The sequence below is a fragment of the Vicugna pacos genome, chromosome 5 (assembly GCF_048564905.1).
Source record: "Vicugna pacos chromosome 5, VicPac4, whole genome shotgun sequence".
NCBI classification, from domain to species: Eukaryota; Metazoa; Chordata; class Mammalia; order Artiodactyla; family Camelidae; genus Vicugna; species Vicugna pacos.
Window position 1 is genome coordinate 79434617 of NC_132991.1, and position 22677 is coordinate 79457293.

At 44.4% G+C, this 22677-nt stretch overlaps 1 protein-coding gene across 6 annotated transcripts in view; it reads left to right on the forward strand.

Annotated features, from left to right (window-relative positions):
• The window catches only part of CXCR2 (C-X-C motif chemokine receptor 2), a 14414-nt gene extending 436 nt beyond the window's left edge, over positions 1 to 13978 (forward strand). Inside the window, exons 2-5 of one of the 6 annotated variants that reach the window (XM_072961635.1) lie at positions 1137 to 1208; positions 1839 to 1967; positions 3731 to 3813; positions 10859 to 13978. In XM_072961635.1, the coding sequence (XP_072817736.1) occupies positions 10884 to 11945 (1062 nt within the window). In that variant the 5' untranslated portion in view covers positions 1137 to 1208; positions 1839 to 1967; positions 3731 to 3813; positions 10859 to 10883 and the 3' untranslated portion in view covers positions 11946 to 13978. Of the gene's footprint in view, positions 1 to 1136; positions 1209 to 1588; positions 1968 to 3730; positions 3814 to 5440; positions 5735 to 6310; positions 6382 to 7663; positions 7885 to 10858 lie in introns of those variants that run through there. The other 5 variants (XM_072961636.1, XM_072961637.1, XM_072961634.1 and 2 more) reach the window with 5 other exon arrangements.
• The last annotated feature ends 8699 nt before the right edge of the window (positions 13979 to 22677 follow it).

Below are 22677 nucleotides of genomic sequence, written 5' to 3' on the forward strand. Positions count from 1 at the left end.
TTTACTATCTGCCTTCTTTCATTCAGCATAATTATTTTAAGATTCACCCATGTTGTGGCATAGATCCATTGCTCTTTTTCACTGCTGAGTAGTATTCCACTGTGTGGATATACCACAATTTGTTTATACATTCACCTATTGCTGACATTTGGGTTGTTTACAAATTGAGGCTATTGCAAATGTTTCTCATCATCACTTCTGTACAAATCTTTGCAAAGAAATATGCTTTTATTTCTGTTGGGTAAATACCTAGGAATGAAATGACCAGGTCATATGATAGGTGTATGTTTAACTTTTAAGAAACTGCTGGGTTATTTCCCAAAGAGATTGTACATTGTACCTTCACACCAACAGAATGTGAGAGTCCCAGTTACTCCCCAGGGCATCTGTCTGGTTTGGTGGACAGGAGAGGAGGCACAGACATGGGGCTTGAGCCTCTCTGTCCTTCCCTGCCAACCACTATGGTGACTTGCAGGGTCCCAATTTGTGAGTGCCTAGAGGAAGGGGCTGAGTCTAGGTGACTCTCTGTGCAGTGTTTACTCAGCTAGACTTTAATATTTAAGACAGTTGTTAAGGACTCATGTAGTTCTGTGGTACAGATCATATCCCCTGATTTCCCAAGAAGTCTTATGTGTTATTCATTGGGAACCCAGTTGTGCTGCTTCCGAGAATGCTGTTTCAGAAGAAATACAGGCCCCACTCTATAACAAGGTGATTAGCTATCCTACCTGGGCTCCAGGGCAGACTTATTGGTTCCAAACAGGCATGTGTGCTATTCCTGTCCCCTCTGCCTCACACAGACTGCCAGAGACTCCACAGCAATTGGGGAACCCTGTGACTCTGACCAGAGCCTGTGGACTGCCTCTTGGGGTCAGGGCCACCAAGAGTTGCAGCCCATTACCGTCTCATGGAGCAAGAGTTTTGCAACAGCAGTTCCTGCCCTGGAGAGCTAGTGAGAACTTCTCCTTATCAAAGGCAGCAGTGAGATGGCAGGGCAATGTACATCAGTTTCCCCACTTTGTCAATCCATTCAGTGCTCAACAAAAGGATACTAAGCACCTAGGACATATCAAACACTGTGATTGGTTTGGGGAGACAGAGATTTCATATAAATTATAAAAATTTCTGCTTTCAAGAACCTCACTGTAGGAAGGAGGAGGCAGCCAAGCTGATGATTACAGGTCCCTGAAATTGAAGCCATCACACAGGTAAGTCTGTGGATGCTGAGGAGCACAGAGGGGACAGTGGTGCATGGAGGTGACAACTGAGCTAAACTGGAAAGGAGACAGTTGGCCAGACCAGGAGGCTGGGGATGAGAAAAAGGGAAACGCATGACAAAGCCCAGGGGAACCAGAACAGCTCTGCAGAGGAACTGCAGGGCAGTCGTGTCGAGGATTCAAGGGGGCGTAGCCTGAAATAAGGCTGGAGATGTGGGGTCACATGCGGGGACACAAGTTGGCCAGATCAGGAATTTGACTCTGCCTGAGGGCAACAGGGGTTCTTGAAGGGTTGTAAGAGAGGAAGAGGGTGATCAAATTCACATTTTAAGAAGATCATTCTGGTAGGGGGTAGGGGATGGATTGAGGAGGAAAAGACTTGAGGCAGAAAGCATTTAGGAAAATAGTAGTGGTAGTAGCAGCAGCAGCAACCCACAGTGCTTGTACCATTCTAACTGCTTTACAAATACAGACTCCTTTAATCCACAGGACAACCCTCTGTGGTAGGTGCTCTCATTATCCCCATTTTATAGATAGTGAAACTGAGACCCGTGAGATGAAATAACTTGTCCAAGGTGACATTGTTGAGATCCTAACTCAGTCCTGCTCTGGAATCTATAGCCATCACACAACAAATGCAGGAGTTTGAGCAAGAGAGAATAAAATGGGGCCTGGCGCCACCAGATGAGGAAGAGAAGATAATCACAAAGGATGTTACAGAGATGGCCTCCATGGAGAGGAAGAACGAAGGTAGGGTAGAGGGTGTGCCCGTTTCCAGGTTAAGGAGGAGAAACACACGTGTCAGGGAATCCTATGAGTTTGGTTTTCTGCATGTCAAGTTTGCAGCATCTGTAGGACCTCAGGGGATACTTCAGGAAGGAATTACATGTAGGAATTTGAGCTTAGAAAAGAGGCTGAGAACTACAGGTGTGGGAGACGCTAGCACATATTGGGTGGGAGATGAAGCCAAGGAGGCAGGTGGGCGGGTCTAGGGAGAGCAGGTAGACAAGAGGACCAAGGCAGGCTCCAAGAAGCATCCATATTTGAGGAATGAATTAAGAAATAAAGCGACAAGCAAGACCAAGAGAACTTCAGGAGCAATAAGAAGAGAATAGCGTCAGTGGGGTTAAATGATGTAGAGATCAAATAAAACATGGATGGTAACAATTTCACCATGAATAAAGTAAAAGGCACACAGCAGACGGAGCAAAGATATTTTAACAGAATTGACAAATACAAGATTGTATGAGTAGATAAGATAAGAGGTCCTTTTATACAGATAACAGGAGAGTAACTGGAAAAGTCTTTTTAAAGGACAATGTAGTAGTTATAATGAAAATTTAAATGTACGTAAATATGACCCAGCAAAATTATACTTAAGCTACTGAAACACTCATACAAGTTCCCAAAGACCTACATTCAAAGATGCTCATAGCAAGAACCTAAATATTCATCTATAAGGTAATTATCAAATAAATCATGTGAAGTCCATACCATGGACCATTATGTCATCACTGAAAAAAGCAAGATGGATCTATACGAACTAATGTGAAATAGGTACATGATACATTTTTAGGGTGCAGAACAATATAACTAGTTAAATATTATTTTATTAAGGAAAGAAGGAAGGAAAACATATTAGTACATGCATGGACAAAGGTCTGGAAAGATGTTCACAAGATATGGGTGAACAGAGGGATGGAAGGGACTCCAATTTTACTTTATATGCTTTTGTATCACCTGTATTCTTTACAATATGCATGCTTTATTTTTATAATATTAAACAGTTTTAAGAAAAAGGTTTACTGGATTTAGTAACCCTAGGTCATTGGTAACCTTGGCAAAAGCTGTTTCCGCAGAACAGGGAGAAGGAAGCTGGTTGCAGTGGGTTGAGCAGTGAACAAGAAGTTGGCAAAGTGGAAGCAGCAACTGCTTGCTGCTATTTCAAGAAGTTTGCCTGTGAAATGGAGGACCTGGGGGTGATGGTAGCTAAAGGGGTCTTAGAACTGAGGAAGGGAAAGACCCAGGCAAGTTCAGGGAAAGAGGTGATTGAGGGGCAGAGGGCCCAGAAGGCAAGACCCTCAAAGATGTGAGACGTAGTCAGTCCCACCGCCAGGTGCAGGAATTCACTAGAAAGATGAGGGTGACTTCTCATGCTGCCCCTAGAAGGAAGGAAGAAAGTGTGTACGTAAATTTAGGCACATCTGCCAGCTGGGGGCTGTGATTGCCTGCATTTTCCTTGTAAAGAGGATTCAGAACAGAGGTGGAGGAAGTCAACTTCCACTTTCAGACCGGCAGGCTCTTCCAGAAGCCATTAGGCAAGAAGGTGTGAAAATTCCCAGCACTCGTTACAGAATCACTAGGCAGAGCCTCGGGCTGCAGTCAGAGTCCTAGAAAAGATTTCATTGCTCCTCTGTGGGAACACCTCCCACTGTGGGCCTCCTGGATTTCCCCCTGTGGCCCCGGTCAGAAGTTTCCATGTAAAGTCTGCTTCACTTTTTCCTGTCCAACAGCCCTGACAGCTACCAAGCCCTGAGTCACAGTGGAGGCATCCGTGGCCACTCCAGTAACACAGCAGCTGTAGCAACAACAGCAGGTAGGTGGGCTGTTCAGACTTTGGGCTGCTGGGGACATATTTCTGATGGAAAGAACTTGGAAACCTCAGTCTCCTCTGAGTCCCCTGAGAACTGAAGTGATGAATTGCAGAAACTTAAAGCTAAAATAACTAAGTCTTCACTAAGACAGCATGGCACAAACAAACTTTCTATAACAATGGAAATGTTCTGTAGATCCCCGGTCCAGTACGGTACCCACTAGTCACATGCGGCTATTGAGCACTTGAAATGAGGAACTAAAAAATTTTGGGGAGGTGGGAGGTGGGTAATTAGATTTACTTGTTTATTCCTAGAGGAAGTACTGGGGATTGAACCCAAGACCTCATGTATGCTAAACATGCGCTCTGCCACTTAAGCTATACCCTCCCCCTGCTGAGGAACTAAAATTTTTATTTTATTTTAATTAAGTTTAAGTAGCAGCATGTGGCTAATCTCCTCATTTTCCAATGGACCATACTGAGACCCAGAGAAAAATGACTTGTCCAAGCTCACCCTGACCATTAACAGCAGAACCACGTTTGGATGCTGGTTCTAACATTCAATCCACCATCCATAGGCATGCAGTGGGCTCAGAGGAAATGAAATCAATCTAATGACAATCAGGAAGTAGGCTGGTTGGGACATGTCAAATCTGGGCTGTCCTTTCTATACCTTTCATATTCAGTTGTCTAGGACAGAGAGTTCAGAAAACTGAGGCTGGGATCTAGCTCCTTGTTACAGTGGACAGAACACTGGATTTGAGGTCAGGTTTAAAAAAAAAAGTCTTAAAAACTGCTTAAAACTCAGTTCATCTGAGTCACTGTAGGTAAGTTGCCTAATTCCAGAGTCTTAGTTTCCTCATTCAGAAAGTGCACACTTCATGGGGCTGTTGTGAAGATTAAATTATACAGATTCTGAAAAGCACTCTCGCCAGAAGCTAGACCCTAAGCTGATACTCAACATTACAGCTAGCATGACTGTTGCTATTCAGGTCAAAGCAAATTAAGATACACATGGACTTCAGCTCAGAAAGCAGACTCACTGCTTTCTCTTGCTTGGGGATGTCATGGGAGAGACACCATGCTATTAGCTGATAAACTATTTCAATAATAATAACCACAACAATAAATGCAATAAATGCTCACACTATGCTTTACATGTGTCTTAAGTGCTTTACAGGTAATCCCTCATTTCATCCTCAGCATAACCCAACAAGTTAGATTCTGTCATTGGCCTCATTTTACAGATGAGTAAACTGAGACTCAGAGAGGAAAAGCTGCTTGCCCAGAGTTGCTCAGCTAACAGAGTTCTTAATTGTTGTTCTCATGGTCTCTCTCCATGTGTCCTAGGCCTCTGTCTGGGTTTAGCATCCCCTGGTCAGAAATCACTGCGTTCTTCTCCAGCATAGGAAAGAGAAAGGTGACAAAGAATATTTGCTAAATAGTGGGACTGAAAAGTTCTTTCCTAGGGGTAGCTTAGATGAGATTGTCACAGGCTTTGAGCACTCTGTGAGTCCTGGGACGCATGAAGCAAGAGGCCAGGGTCAGGAGTAGTGGAGGGGATTGAGGCATCGATTTCCCGGGTTGGGGCCTGGGAAGGGGTGGTGAATTAGTGTCCACTGCTCTGCCTGTATTTATCCTTTCAGTTGTAATCAACAGCAAATGTGCCAAAATATAGTCTTGCTGTCACTCAACAGTTTTCAAAAATGTGTTTGAACTTGGGTGGGATTTTAACTTTACCAAATGGCTTGCTTTCCAAATTTGATGGTCTTGGCCCCAAAGGTGGCAGCTACTGCAGACCCAATTCCAAGTGGACAAGTGAAGAGAAAGCTAGCAATGCCCTAAGAGAGGTGCCTGGTGAGAGCAGATGGTTGTGGAGTGAGGTGAAAGACAACGCGAGGTGGAATGGGGCCCCCATTTGGCGGTAGGGGTTCTCAAAGGTGGGTGGCTTGGAGAAGGAATCTGGGAGGCTTTAAGGATGCCTGGGCTGGCTGGGGTAGAGACAAGAGGCATTAAGTCTAGGAAGGAAAGCCACCAGACTCACCAGAAGTTTAAGTTCCACCTCTGTTGCCTTAATGAGCTGTTCCCCTTTGAGATGGGAAAGATGTTCAAGAGCAGTGGTGCTCCTGGGTAGTGGTGCCTGGGGCACTGGAAGCCCGAGGCAGCTGGAGTGTGGGGAGAGTCAGGCAGGGCAACTGAAAGAGTAGGGGCTGCTGAGATCAGCGCAAAGATGAGAAAAATCCTGGACCACTTCCTTTGGGTGGGCCTCAGTTTCCTCCTCTGTGAAATGGAGAGATGGGCTAGAAAACCCCACAGGTCCCTTCCCAATATGAGCTCTGCCAGTTCATAAAATGACTCCTAGTTATCAAAAGGCTGACCTGGGAATTAATTATTCAAGCTATCAAAAGCATCTCGTACCCTCAGGGGCTCCACCCCATAATTGAGCAACCTAATCCACCACTCACTTCCTCCGCTGGCTTCTCACCACTGCCATCTCATCACCGCCGCCCTTTCAGTCAGGCACATCTGCCCTCCTGGAGGTGTCCCTCAGGTGACAAGCCCAGAATCCTGGTAAGTCTTGCAACACCCACACCTCCCACCATCCAGAAGTTCTCTGTTCTCTGTCCCCTTTGACATCCAGCCTCCATTGGTCTCAGGCATCTATCCCCATATCCTTTAATCTCCTTCTTATCTCTTTAGGCCCCCCTACCCTCAAGGGGAGAGCCTCTGCCCCTCTTCCCTACATCTCTCTCCAACAACCACCTAGGGCAGCTCACTGCCCACCCCCTTCTCTTGCCCACTCAGCCAGCTCTCCCTGCTTGGCTAGGATTGGATGTGAGGAAGAGCCCAGCGCTGCTGAGCCGTTCTCCCCTCTGTTAAATGCATTTATGTGTGGATTATATTTATAGAGAAAGATTACTAGATTACTTATAGATACTAGATATTTATGGAGAAAGAATAATGTATTAAAACAACCTTGAATTTGTTGTTGTTGCTTGTTGCTGTTGTTAAAGATTGCCTTGAAGGTTTGGGCTCGTAAATTTGGCATTTTCATGAAATAAATTAGACTCATCCTTTCCATGGAGTTTCTGAACTACCATGAGTCATTAAGGGGCTGGCGGTTTCTCTCAATGAGGGAATTTCCTGCTTGGTTACTGAGAACGTGGCTGGGTGGTCAGCAGGGACCAGTCAGGTCAAGGGCATTTGGTTTATTACCCTGTGAAGGCTGTTTCTCTCATTCTGGGCCTAAGGAATAGCAAAGGAAGCAATGCACAAAACCTCAAACAGTGGGAGAGGACTATATCCAGGATGACTTCATGGTATCTCAAGAACTTAGCTTACAAGTATGTTTAATATATGAGCTATGGTTGTTTTTAAGAAGCAGATCTGTAGACTGAAAACAGCATGTCAAGCCATTCACACCTGTTGGAGGCTCTGTGACTACAGGCTGGTTTCTGAACCATGTTATGACTTGTCTTCTCACCAGCAAACAAGGTCAATCACACCTATTTGTAACTACCGAACAATCATGTACTGGTGAAGCACAGAGCAGACCCCAGATGTGTATCTGCCTGCCCTGAGTTTCTCCCTTTACCTGTCAAGACAGCCTCTCCAGAGACTGGTGAATTATGAGACTGACGTGCTACCTACTGCACTAACGAGGCAACTCAGAGATTGGTGAATTAAAAAGCAAACAACACTAAAACAATCTTCCCCATCCCCACCTCCCAGTGGCTGGAGGTCATTGTCCTGGCCTTGTTCCCTTTTCTGTGTTCTCTACTGTCTGTCCTGACTTGCATGGTCTCCTTCTGGACCCTAATGCTGAGCCTTCGTGCCTGGGAGTGGGAGATCACCCATTCGCCCCCAGCCCGCCTCCAGCACAGCTGAGCACGGGATCATCGAGAATGAGGACTCTCTGTGAATCACGCTTGGCCTTTGCTGCTCCTTCTGATAGGCAATTTCTGCAACTGCCCCAGCTCTGCCTTCTCACAGCCGTTGCTCATAAATATGAGGTTCTCCTCTCTGAGGGAACAAGCTCCCGACACACGCTGAGCTCTGCATCCACTCTCAAAGGTGGGTCTTCTCTTAGATCTTGTGCTTCCTTAGAGCATCTCTGATCATCTGCTCCTGGAAGTGACCCATCTTGCGACTTCAGTAGCTATTACCCTGGACCTCTGAGCAAACTTGTTCTTGACTTTGTGACTGCAGAGCCAGTGATTCCTTTCAGGTTTTGCCAGCAACACTGGCTGAGCCAGCTGTACTATTCCCCTCTCTCACTACCATCCCTGCCTCTTGGCCAGGCAGGGACCCACCCTCATCATCACATCTCTCAGCTTCCTGGACCAACATATCTCATCTACTCTATCTGTGGTCTCTGAGTGCTGAGAAGGCAATTTATCTGGCCCCCATCACTTCGGGGGAAAAGTAACGCCTTCTCAGGAAGGCAAAGGCTTCCTGTGAATTCTATCACTCTAGAGAAAAAGAGCATATTTTCCTAGTTCCTCCTGATCTCATTCAGGTTTCTGCTTTGCTATGTATGACTGACAGTACCACAGCTGCTTCTTCTGAGAAAAGCTTCCTAGCACTTGTGTTGTTGTCATTGATGGTGATGATATTATTTTAATATTTGCATTTCCTTTGCAAGCTTAGACACCTTTGATTAATTTTTAAAATTGAGACATACTTCACATACTATTAAAGTCACCCATTTACAGTGTACGAATCAGTGAGGTTTTGTACACAGAGAGTCCCCAACTGATAATGGTTCAACTTACAATTTTTCAACTTTACGATGGTGCAAAAGTCATACACATTAAGTAGAAACTGTACTTTGAATTTTGAATTTTGACCTTTTTCCTGGCTAGCAACATATAAAAAGCTATTCTCTCATGATGCTGGTCACCTGATAATGAGGGTAAACAACCAATACACTTACAACCATTCTGGACTGAGACAAGCAACCATTCTATTTTTCACTTTCCATACAGTATTCAGTAAGTTGCTGAGCTATTCCACACTTTATTGTAAAACAGGCTTTGTGTTAGATGATTTTGCACAACTGTAGTCCCATGCAAGTGTTCTGAGCACGTGTAAGGTAGGCTGAGGTATGCTATGACGTTCCGTGGGTTAGTATACATTTTTGACTTATGAATTTTTAAACTTATAATAGGTTTATTGGGACATCACCCTATTGTAAGTTGAGAAAGATCTGTATTCACGCAGTTATATAATCATTGCCACTATCTAACTCCAGAACACTTTCATCACCCCAAAAAGAAACCCTGTATTCACTAACATTCCCCCTACCACCAACCCTTGGCAATCACTAAACTACTTTTTGTCTCTGCCAATTTGCCTATTCTGGACATTTCACATACATGGAATCATACAACATGAAGCCTTTTGTGTCTGGCTCTTTTCACTCAGAATAATGTTTTCAAGTTTCATCCTTGTTGTAACGTGTATCAGTACTTCATTCCTTTTTGTGGTTGAATAATATTCCCTTGTACATGTATACCACAGTTTGCTATCTTTTTATCAGCTGATGGATATTTGGATTATTTCCACTTTCTGGCGGTTATGCTGCTAAGGAGATTCATGTCCAAGTTTTTGTGTGGATATACCTTTTCAATTCTCTTGGGTATACTAGGAGTGGAACTGCTGGGTCATATGATAACGCTATGTTTAACTTTCTTAACAACTGCCAAACTGTTTACCAAAGCAGCTGTACCATTTTACATTCTCACCAGCAATATGTGAGGGGCCCAACTTCTCCACAACTTCATCACCACCAGATTGTCCTTTTTCTTTTATTACGATCATGGTGGTGAATGTGAAGTAATTCCTGAGCCTTTTTACTTGACGGTCTTCTCTTTAACAGTAGGTTCCGCGTTGAGGTGGGCTACAGGCTTGCATCGGGTCACAGGACGACCACGCCTTGTTATAAAGAAATGGCTCCGTGCTGATAGATCTCATGTTTCAAAAGGAAGATAATTCAAGATCTGGTTCCTTTAGTTCACTTCCTCTTTGAAAACTGGGATAATATTTCAGAGGGGCTGTAGCTTCCCCCAGAAGCAGGCTCTCTGCTACCCCTGTAACAAGGGCAGAGCCCACAGAGGTAGGTTTAGCTGGGATAGTCTTGGCATGCTGGAGATTCAGAGTTGGGAGAAGGCGCTCACTGGCAGAACAGGGAGGGTCACACCAGGCCGGGAAAGCCACCTAAACAGGGATAGCACACCTCCATCGGCCTCCTCTGCTTCCTGCTGTCCCTCCTCCTTATGCTGGGGACATACTGCCTTTCTCTGCTCACCCCTGCATGGCAGAATGTGCCCACCCAGAGCTCCCAAGATAATCTGTTACATTTCCACCCATGTGGAGAATCAGTCAGCTGTCTTATGATTTTTAACATATTTTTTCAAACGGCACCAGTGCTCCCAGAGCAGCTCTCCTACATCCCAAAAGAACTCTGGGCTGTACCAACGGAGTCAACTTTATTCTACCTCAAGCATCTGGAAACTCTATGCTCTTATCACTCAGACTGTTTTTCCAGAACACTTCTTTTTAACTAACTTTCAGAAAGTTAGACAAAAGAATTCATCTCTCAGTTTTACAGTCAAGCTTTGATCTTTTTCTAGGGGGTCTAACCCAATTGTATTGCCTGCTTAATCCCCCAGATTAAGAACTGAAAGGTACTTCATGTTTCTGACATCAAAATCAGCCTCAACAGTCAGAGATGCCCACTACCAAGGGGTTCCAAGATCACATGTTCTGTAGGGATTAACCAAAGCAAAGTTGAAACAGTGGTTTGGGTGATAGCAATGTCATGGAAAGTGTTATCCTCTCTCTGACTTTGAAGGGAACTAGACACTTTTTGTGAAATGTATCATTTATTATTAAATGTGTCTCCAAAACCATAGAGCCCTGGCCATTCCATGAAGTGAAAGTTACTTCCAAGCTAACAAGAAGAATGCTGTCTGAGGTTTGTGAGCAGACGGGTTAAAATCTGGGAAGCTTTTATTGTGCAGTAACACTCATCTCTCTTCTCTAGGCCAGAAATTAAGTTTACCTCAAATATGGACGACATTAACTGGGAGAATTACAGTGAAGATTTTGGTAATTACAGTTACAACACTGACCTGCCCTCTATCCTACCAGACTCTGCCCCATGCCGGCCAGAATCTCTGGATGTCAACAAGTATGGCATTGTCCTCATCTATGCCCTGGTCTTCCTGCTTAGCCTGCTGGGAAACTCCCTGGTGATGCTGGTCATCTTATACAGCCGGGTGGGCCGCTCTGTCACCGATGTCTACCTGCTGAACCTGGCCATGGCTGACCTGCTCTTTGCCCTGACCTTGCCGATCTGGGCTGCCTCCAAAGCAAAGGGCTGGATCTTTGGCACACCCCTGTGCAAGGTGGTCTCACTCCTGAAGGAAGTCAACTTCTACAGTGGTATTCTACTGCTGGCCTGCATCAGTATGGATCGCTACCTGGCCATTGTCCATGCCACACGCACACTGACTCAGAAGCGGCACTGGGTCAAGTTCATATGCTTAGGCATCTGGACCCTGTCCTTGATCCTGGCCCTGCCCATCTTCCTCTTCCGCAGGACCATCTACCCACCCTATTCAAGCCCAGTCTGCTACGAAGACATGGGTGCCAATACAACAAAATGGCGGGTGGTGATGCGGGCTCTGCCCCAGACCTTTGGCTTCCTCGCGCCCCTGCTGGTCATGCTGTTCTGCTACGGATTCACCCTGCGCACGCTGTTTGCGGCCCACATGGGGCAGAAACACCGGGCCATGCGGGTCATCTTTGCTGTGGTGCTCGTCTTCCTGCTCTGCTGGCTGCCCTACAACCTGGTCCTGATCGTAGACACCCTCATGAGGATGCGGGTGATCTCGGAGACCTGTGAGCGTCGCAATGACATAGGCCGGGCCCTGGATGCCACTGAGATCCTGGGCTTCCTCCACAGCTGCCTCAATCCTCTCATCTATGTCTTCATTGGCCAGAAGTTTCGCCACGGACTCCTCAGGATCATGGCCATCCATGGCCTGATCAGCAAGGAGTTCTTGGTCAAGGATGGCAGGCCTTCCTTTGTTGGCTCTTCTTCAGGGAATACTTCTACCACCCTCTAAGACCCCCGCACAGGGCTCTTCCCTTCCCTTCACCATCCATTCCAAGCCTCATATCCTCTGACTGTTCACAGTCTGCATTTCAAGGCAGCCTGCCATTCTGGTTACAGGGAGTTGCTGAGGCCACATCCTTACCAGGCCCCCATTGTGTGCCCTGGCCCCACCTCTTACCATAATCACCATGTCAACTGCTAGAGCTTGGTCCATCCAACCATTGAGCCCACAGCCCTCTGTCTTCTGGCAGAGAGTCTTTGAAGACACTCTTTTAAGTAACTATAAAAGTTCCCACCATTGGGAACCAGTGATGTCAAACATCATTAGTTGCTTCCCCAACTTTCTCTTTCCTTGCCTTCTAGCAAAGTCCCTTGAGAGAGGCTGAGAATGACAGACACTCACTTTCTAAGACTCTCTTCAGCCAGGAGTGGCCATATCATCTGGTTCTGACTAATAAGACTTAAAAGCAATAGTGTTCTGGTAAACCAATCTTCTGGGAGAAAAACTTCTGATTTGTAGCATTTGCCATGTTCCAGTGTGTAAATGCTCCCACCATGGCTGATTTCAGGGGTGGCAGTGTTTAGCAACCAGCTCACGAAATCTAGAAAATGTAATAGTATGCTTTTACAGGTAGGTAAAAATTGGCTTCAGTGCACCATTGCTTAAGAGGAAGTCTGCTAGGGCCAGGAGACCCCTGGGAAATATTCTTGATTTAAGAGGGAGAGAGAGAGAGAGAGAAACATATCCTTGATTCTTGCTTTTGAATGTGGTTATAAGATATGATGTATGGAGCTGAGGCAGCCACTTTGTGACAATGAGGCAAAAAGTATGTCCCACTCAGGCTGATGGAGCCAAAGGATAAAAAGAGCCTGAGAATAAAGAGCTCAGAAGTTAAACTAAGCATAAATGTCAAGTGATCTTCAACAAGAATGCCAAGACTATTCAATGGGGAAAGGATAGTCTGTCAGCAAATCGTGCTGGTAAAATTAGATGTACACATGCACAAGAATGAAATTGGACCCTTACCTTACACCACATACAAAATTAACTCAATATGGATCAAAGATTTAAAATTAAAGCTAAAATTCTAAAACTCTTAGAAGAAAACATAGGTGGGAAGATTCATGTCATTGGATTTGGCAATGTTTTGTTGGATATGACACCAGAAGTGTAGGCACCAAAAGAAACAGTAGGTTTATTGGACTGCATCAAAGTTAAGAACTTTTGTGCATCAAAGGACACTATCAACAGAGTGAAAAGGCAAACCACAGAATGGGAGAAAATATTTGAAATCATATATCTTATTAGAGGTTAATATGCAGAATATATAATGAATTTCTACAACTCAACAGCAAAAAACAAACAAGCAAACAACCTAATTCAAAAATAGGCAAAGGAATTAGAAAGTAGACATTCCTCCAAAGAACATAAAGAAATAGGTCATCAGTAATAATTAGGAAAATGTAAATCAAAACTACAGTGAGGTCCCACTTTACACACAGGTATTTGTACACTAATGTTCATAGCAGCATTATTCACAATAGTCAAAATGTGGAAATAACCCAATTGTCCATCAGCAGATGAATGGGTCAACAAAGTGTGATATATCCCTACGATGGAATAATACTCAGTCTCTAAAAGGAATAAAATTCTGATACATGCAACTACATGGATGAGCCTTGAAAACATTATGCTAAGTGAAATAAACCAAGCACAATATTATATGATTCCACTTATATGAAGTACCTAGAATAGTCAGATTTATAGAGACAGAAAGTAAAATAGTGTTTACCAGAGGCTGGGTGAAGGGGGAAAATGGGGAGTTATTGTGTAATGGGTACAGAATTCAGTTCAGGATGATGAAAAGTTTCTGGAGATGGACAGTGGTAATAATTGTACAATAATGTGAATGTACTTAATGCCACTAAACTGTACACTTTAAAATGGTTAAAATGATAAATTTTGTGTTATGCATATTTTACCACTTATTTCCAAAAAGGCAGACTTGAACCAATGGACCCACCTACCTATAACTTCTTAAATGATATCATTAAATGTCTCTTTTGTATAAACCACTTTTAGTTGGATATTTCATTACTTGCAACACAAAGCATTTAAGTGCTACAGAGAGGTCAGGCAAGGATGAGCAGAGGTCCTGAATGAAGTTCTTTATGATAAATAAATCCCTTTGTTAGTTACTGAGTACATAGAGAGAAGGACTAAAATCAACGTGGAGGCTGGCATTTCTTCCTTCCTCCCCCCCCCCCACCAGCCCAAGCCTCCTGCTGCTGAACATGTATTATGGAAGGAAACTTGGCCTGGGATCCTCTGGTGTTCCTCACGTCCTTGGGTGAAAGAGTACTCAAGTGTCAAGAATGAACCTAGAAGGGCTGCGAAAGTCTACCAAGTCAGAGGGTTAGGTAGCCAGAAGTCAGAGAGCTCTCCTGAGCTCAAAACCAGCAAGCCCCACTTTGAGTTCCCCTTCACTCTCTCCCCTCTACCACCCAGAACACACACAGACACACCCATCATTCAGGTTTGACAAAAGGGCACTCATGTCGAATAGGAAAATGGCATAAGTCACCAGGACAAAACAAAGATTTGACTCATTCCTTCAACAGGACTGACTGCCTCCTGTTTCAGAGTTTGGGGTACAGCAGCACTCAAAACAGACTGAGCCTCCCTCTGGCAGAGCCCCTGTTCATAGGGCTTGTCTCTGACGGGTTTTGGACAGGAGGGGCTCTGGCTCTGAGCAGCCTATTGAGGAAGTCAGGAAGCAAGGGGAACTGAACTTCATTATCACCAAACTTTTACCAGGTTCCAATCCCTTTCATGTTAACAACTGTCTGACCATTTAATCAAGGAGATAGCCACTGTGGCCATGAAAAGAGGCCTCTCCAGGGAGGTAGGAGCAAACTTCTGAGCTGGAGTGCTCACGGGGCAGGCAACTACGACTTCTAACTCATGAAGGTGCTTTTCCTTCGCATTCAGCAAACAGGATTAATTCAGCAACAGTAATCTCTTGTTCCCAGCTCACTCTGCCAGGCAGCGTGCTACAGTCAGGATCAAGCATGACTTAGCTGCTCTGGCTGAGCCTTCAGACTAGCTTCTGATTCATCAGGAGGGAAAGGCAGGGAGACGGGTAATTACCAAACACCAGAGTTGCCAGGACTGGGCAAGACGGGCGGACCGGACGGCTCCCTGAGATGATTGTCAGTGGGAGGAGGCCGCTCTGGTTCCAGCAACTCTGCTCTTTCCTTGTTGAACAGGGGCTAAAAGAAACATGGTTCTCCAAGGAAAATAAGAGGATAAAATAAGCCAAGAAGCAATGAGGCGGAGGCTGAGTTGTGCTTACGTGAGCTGTTAATGTGTACCCCTGTCTCTTACTCACACTCTTACACACTTACACACACATAGAGACAGTCTTGGCCCAAATAATCTACCAACTAAGCCATCACTAGGACAGGGCTAATCAGGGTCTGCCTTTGAGTTGTTGATTTCTGTCTTTCCTCCAAAGTTTCCAGGCCTGAGTCCCACTGTGTCGGGGCCCAGCACCTTTCTGCCCAGAGCTGCATGCTCCATCTGAGCTGGCCTCTCTCTTGCTTTCAGAGAACATTCCTCTGCTTACACCAACACCATCTGTCTTCTTTCTCTGTCCCCAAAGTTTATGACATCTTCCTCTACCACAGTCCCTCCCTAGACTCTGCAGGATAGGCTCCTGTTGTTCATAACAGCAGCCTCTCTTGCGTGATATGAAGAAGTACCTCCAGTTTGCATGTCGCATCGAAACACATCACATGTAGGCCCACAAGAAGAACCACACCGTCACACAGCAGTAAAGCCAGGGGAGACCCAGAGACCCACCCCCAGGCCAAGTCCTTCAAATCATAATTGAGGACACTGAAGCCCACAGAAAGCAACTGGACCAAAATCTCATGGCTGAATAGTAATGACACTGGAATAAAAATTCCTAGTTCGGTTCATTTTTTTCCAAATATTTCACTTTTCGAATGGTACATGAGTTATACATGAACTTCTCAGAGCATTCCACTCACACGATAGGGCAGTCTACTTCTTTAGGACTTGGAGTCATCTATGTTGGTGCTGGGATTTGGAGTCTGATGGAAGGAAGGGCCAGCTGAGGTTTAGGGCAAAGGTACAGGGGCAGGCTCAGGTAAGGGTACCCTATTCTACACTGGCAGGCAGGACAGTTAAGAGACAATCAGAGCCCAACACAAAGTTCAAAGATAGGCCAAACTAAACCCTCTCTTGAGATACATGCTCTACCACAGAGGTTCAGTTAGAAAAGCAGAACCACTAGGAGGAGGGATTTGTTGCAGGGATCTGACTGTAGCAACTGGGAGTCGGTTAAATAGTCTAGATCAGGCTGTTGATTTTGCTTCTGGTGTTGGGACCTGAAAGTGGCAGGACAGACAGCCAAGAAGGGAAGATGCATATGAAGTGAAGAGCGAGGACAAGCTGGAACCTGCGAGGGCAGACTGAAAGCTGCGAGGGGCTCTCATGGCCTCCAGGCTCTGTCTGTGGATGGCCTGCCTGCTGGAGAAGCTGGCGCCTGCATCGTGAAAGTTAGCGCACACCTGCCTCGGGAGCACGAGGGGCTGGGGACCCACTGCGGGCCGACCAACGACAGCAGCTAGCAGATAAGCGGCAGCACGTCACAGCGTCTCGCACCTGGTGCTGACATTTCAGAGCATAAAAAATGCAGCTTGTGCTCCACCTCTGCCCTGCAAATCTCACACTAAAGTTTCTTCTGGTCAGTGCTAACTTGGAACTAAGCAAGGAAGGGATTTGGGAAAACATAATTCCAGCTTAGCTAAACTGACTCTGTACAAATCTTTCACTCGAACTTTGGTTACCTATGAAAAGGAATCTAAAGACAAAAGAATGGTTACCACCAACGTTTGGATAATGCTTATTTAAGGTTTCAACCCATTAGGGAGGAGCACACTGGGGCTTTGGAAGGTGCTGATAATATTCTCTTTCTTTACCTAGGTCACAGAAAACTGGGGTTCACTATATTATCATTCTTTAAGCTATAAACGTAAGTTCTCCACAAGTATGTGCTCTATTCACAATTAAAATGCTTTTAATTATTAAAATAAAGGGGGAAATATGAAGAAAGTGATCAGGAGAACAAAGGGGACAACTTCAGTAATTTGGAGGAGCCATTGCAGGGAGATTTTGGTCCGAATTCATCAAATGAGAAGACAATATTATCATCACTACTTCTAGGAGAGTAAATAGGTCCAGCCTTTAGAGAAGACAATTTCATACCTCTTTTAGTACACATATCCTCTAATCCAGGAACTACACTTCTAAAATGTACCCCTTAGAAATACCCACATAAGTGGACAAATGCATACAGGATACTTTTTGCAGCTTTGTTTATAAAACTCAAAGCTTAGAAACAACCTAAATGTTCATCAGTAGGGAAATGGTTAGATCAAATTATGAAGGTGCATCCACATCATGGAATGCATTGAAGGCAGTGGTTTAACTGAGGGCTAAAAACATGATGCTACGTGGAAGAAGCCAGAGCAGAAGATCACATATTGTATGAGTCCACTGACATAAATTGTTCAGAAAAGGTGAATCTATTGAGGCAGAAAGTAGATGAGGGGTTGATTGCAAACAGACACTAGGTTTCTATTAGGGGTGATGGAAAGATTCTAAATCTGAATTGTGGTAATGGCTGTTCAACTCTTTACATTTACTAAAAATCATTGGATCGTGTACTTAAAATGAGTGAATTTTATATTAAGTATACCTCAGTAAAACTGTTTTTAGAAAACTTGAACAAATAATGATGCGGTTACAGTCAGCCCTCCATACCCATGGGCTCTGCATATGCAGATTTAACCAACCATGGATTGAAACTACTCAGAAAAAATATTCCAGAAAGTTCCAAAAAACCAAACTTGAATTTACCGTGCATCAGCAACTATTTTCATAGCATTTACCTTGTAGTTACAACAATTTACTTAGCATTTACATTGTGTTAAGTATTGTAAGTAATCTAGAGGTGATTTAATGTCTACAGGAGGATGAATGTAGATTATATGCAAATACTATGCTATTTTATATAAGAGACTTGAGCATCTGTGGATTTTGGTACCCATTGGGTAGTCCTAAAAATAATCCCCCATGACAACTGAGGGACGGTTGTATGTGAATGGACATGGAAAGATCTTCAAGAAATAATGTTGAATGAAAAAGAAAAGTAGAACAGCATGCATAGTAAGTGGCTTAACCATTTGTATAAAAACATGAAAATATATATGGGTTTAAAAATATTCAGAAAAATATCTGGGAGAATCTACACCAAGCCGTTAAAAGGAGTTACTGTTAAAGAGAATTGGAGGGCAGAGTAATATTCACGATTAATTCATGCACTTTTCAATGGTTTCAATTTATTTGGTTGGGGCAGTGTTTTTTCCAGAATTGAGAGAACTGAGGCCTGGGGACTATGGATGGGGCCTGCGGGCCATCACGGGTGTAGGCCTCCTTACAGACAGGGAGGCTGGGCTTTGTGGATATGCCTGTTTTTGTGCTTTACTTTCTCCTTAAATAGTATTAGCCTTTTTTCTTTTAACCTCATTTTCTAGTAAAGTTGCTTTTTGAAAAACATCACCTTAGTCTCAAATAATTTAAGCACTAAGGGGACCAAAAGGAACTAGGAAGCATTAAAAGCCATTGAAACAGTATTTCTAATGTATTTCTATTTCTGTCTCTATTTTAAGTTGGGCTCCTTGCTTAAAGTGTAGCTTTGTGGACAACCCCGAAATGGATCAGGGTCCAGGCAGGACCCAAATAGCATCCTGGAGCTGGGCAAGGACAGATAGTTTTATAAAACTCACGAGAACTGGATAAATAGCAGAGTCGCACTGTACAGCACAGGGAACTCTACCCGGTACCTTGCAATGACCTATAATGAAAAAGAATATGAAAAGGCATATATACATGTATAAGTAGGTCACTAAGCTATACACCAGAAACTAATACAATATTGTAAATCAACTATATCTCAATTTTTAAAAACTCTTGAGAATTGAATAAAAAGGACCTTTAACAAAATGTGGGAAGGGTTTGGAGAAAGTAATGAGCAATGGTGCAGCACCCTTAGGGCAGTAACGATTGTGATCTGTTACTATCCCTAGGCCATAGGAGTTGTAGGGGAGCCATGGCAGGAGCCCCAAGAGAAGGCTATATGATGTGGGCTGCCTGCCAAGAGCCAATCCCAGCAATCAGCAGGGACAGAGCTGGGGGATAAATTCTCTGAAATTGAAGCTTCTGCCTGTAGATCTCCGGCCAGGGTTCCTACTGGCTGAGCTCAGAAACCAGAGGACCAGAAATCCACTAAGGCAGTCCATATTGGTCAGCATCCCAGGGCATAGCACATGGTAGAGAAAGGCAGAGAGTGGGTCTGGACGAGCAAATGGAAAATATCCAACTCACTACCCCAGCGTAAGGTTAACGTGAGGTGAAGGTCCCAGTCCTAAAGAATCTGAATAGCTGAGAGTGGGTCCTGAGAATCTAGAGCCCAAGATGAATCTGATCAAGACTCAAGTTTAAAGCCCATTGACCCAGAAGCAATGGTGGCAGATCTGCTCAAACTGGACATGAGAAATGCTCTATCAGGATTAGAATTGTCTGTGAGAGTGATTTTCCCCTTACAGGTATATAGTCCACTTCTCTCTTTCCATGTCCACTTCCAGTCTCTAAGAACCCCCCCAACTCTTCTAAGCTGACCCCCAGCCAAAAGCAAGATAGCCTTGCATGGAGCCTCCTCCTGACCATTCCATCCGCCCAAGGTGGGGCAGATGTGGGGGTAGGGAGCGGATGTGGGGAAGAGCAGACATCACTGTCCCAACCTAAGGCCCCTCCCCGAGCAGCTTCAGAGACGTTCACAAGGCACCTTCCCGGAGAAAACAGACACATCACTGATTTCCCAATAGAGCCTTGCAAAGTCTGATGTCAGACATGTTCCCCTGGCCATAAACAGTGGGGACGGTTTCCTATCAAAGCTGGCTCTATGCCAAGCCAACCCAGAAGTTGGGTTAAACTCTTAATTCCCATGAGGTGTTCTGTCCCATATTTTTTCTCTGTACCACTACAGTGATAATACCAGCTAGCTCTTCGAGAGGACTTTCTTGGAGGTCCAGCATTATGCTAAGGGATTTACTTTGCTTGACTATTCAATTGGCCATGGCACTTGGACACCGCTGCTGCCCCCTGCCTAATTCCCTCCCTTGCCCAAGGGTCCAACTCAGCTAACAAAAATGAATAAGCATGACTCCCAGGAATTTCTGAAAGGCTCCGGGGATTCAATGTCATAGTAACTCCCAGGGACCAGGGTCAGTGTTGCATAAAAATCCTCCATTTATGGAAAGACTCTACCATTTCCACTTAGGACACACACAGGTACATTGAACACTCTGCAAATGGCAACCCTCTAGGGCTGTGCAGTGTCAAACCTGCCCATCTGTGAGTGGTGGCCCTAAACTGCTTTACCTAAATCTAGATTGTCTGGGTGGAAGGGAGCTTATAAGATTCACTTCTTGGGAGCCCAGTTTCTTTTTTGAGGGGGTGAGAGGAGGAGGTAATTTGGTTTGTTTGTTTGATTGACTTTTAAATGGAGGTAGTGGGGATTGAACCCAGGACCTCATGCATGTTAAGCACACGCTCTACCACTGAGCTACACCTTCCCCCAAAAGATTCACTTCTTGGTTAGTGCATTCATATGAGTATTCAGCCATTATCACCATCCATCCCCACTACTCTTTTTATCTTACAAAACAAAATGCCATACTCATTAAATAACAACTTTTCAATTTCCCCCTCCCTCTCGCCCCCAAAAACAACCATTCTACTTTTTGTCTCTATGATTTTTGACTACTATTGGTACACCATGTAAGTGAAATCATATGGTACTTATCTTTTTGTGACCAGTTGATTGTATTATCTTCAGGGTTCATCCTTGTCATAGTTCTCTTAATTTTTGCTAATATTTCATTGTATGTATATAAAATTTTGGAAAAAAAAAAGAATTCACTTCTAGACTGAGTTCCCCTTTTGACAGGTGGCCTACTTAAGGCCCAGAGTAGGTGGAAACTTGCCAAAGTTGAACTACAAGCAACAGAAGCAAGGCTAGACCCTGGTTTCCTGTTTCTCCAGTCGTTCTCCTTTTCGCTCTACTGGAAAGTCTCCTCGCAGGTCGCTGAGAAACCTAATTCCCACAAGACTGATGGCAAGACTCATAAGATTGTGCCCATGTAGAGGTGGAGGATTAAGAGGTACAAACCATCAGGTATAAAATAAGCTACAAGGATGTATTATACAACATGGGGAATATAGCCAATATTTTATAATAACTATAAATGGGGTATAACCTTTAAAAATTATGAATCACTACCTTACACACCTGTCACATACACTATTGTACATCAACTATACTTGAATTTTAAAAATATAATATTGTAAAATGAATACATAAATTAAAAGAAAAAAAAGATTGTGCCATGACACTTTTCTTCCAGTACCTGTAGATGAAAATTCAGGGGGAAAGAAAACCAACTTTTGATAGAGACCCAGAAGGCAGTTTTCAGTTTATTCGGGATGATGTAAACTCATGGGTAGCTATGAGCAGAAAGAAGCAGAGAAAGTTGTGCCTAAAATGAGGAATAAAATAGACCTGCTAAATGAAGTAGAGATGAAGAAGCAGTGGCCCTCAAAAAGAGAGTGCCCAAGTAAGGAGCCACCTTCCTGCTCCTGGTTCTGGTCCCTCTTAAAATCTCATGACCCTTGGGGTCCATCAGATACCCCTTGGATCCTTTCACTAAATTCCCTTCAGGCTCCAGCCTCTTGAAAGCAGGTTTCTGTTACTTACAACCAGAGAAATCTAAACTAAGGCAGACAGGATGATGTATCAGGGGAAAAGGAAGTCAGAATGGCCAAAGCAAAGGCCTTACCAGATGTGAAGATGACATAGATAGGCCTGGGCCACAGGTAAGGCCAAATCACAGAGGGCCTTGAGTGCTGTGCTAAAAAGTTGGAACTTTATCTCACAGGCAATAGGAGCTTTAAGCAGATGAACACTGCAATCAGATTGCTCCCTGAGTGGTATATGAATGAACCGAAAGGGGTAGAAGCTCAAGGCAGGAGTCCACTTAGGAGGCTATAGTGGAAATGGTGAGTGGCTGTGCAAAGCAATGACAATGGGGTTGGAGATAGGGGCGTGAGTTAAAGAGATCTTTAAGGGCAAACCAAGAGGACTTGGCTATCAGTTGGATGGGGTGGGGCAGTGAGAAAGAAGGAGGGAGCTGAAAAGCATTCTTCAACCCCTAGCTTGGACAAATGGCTTGAAAGAAGCAGGTTTTGGAAGGAAGATGCTGGCTTCAACTTTGAATTTATAGTGAGGGTACACAAAGACATGTCAATGTGCCCTGGAATCTAGTGCTGGAAGCCCAGGAGAAATGGCTAGCCTGGAAACACATTTCTGGAGCTCACTTTCACAGAGATGGCTGCTCATTCAAGCCACAGGAGTAGGTGACATCACTCAGGAAAAGCAGACAATAGGGAAAGGGCAGAAAAGGGAGAGAAGAGGATCTGGAAAAATGTCAGCATCTAAGGGACTGAAAGAGGAGAGGGGCCTTCCGAAGAGACCGAAAGAAGGCAAAGATGTGGGAGGGAAGCAGGAGCCCAGGGAAAACAGAAACTTAAG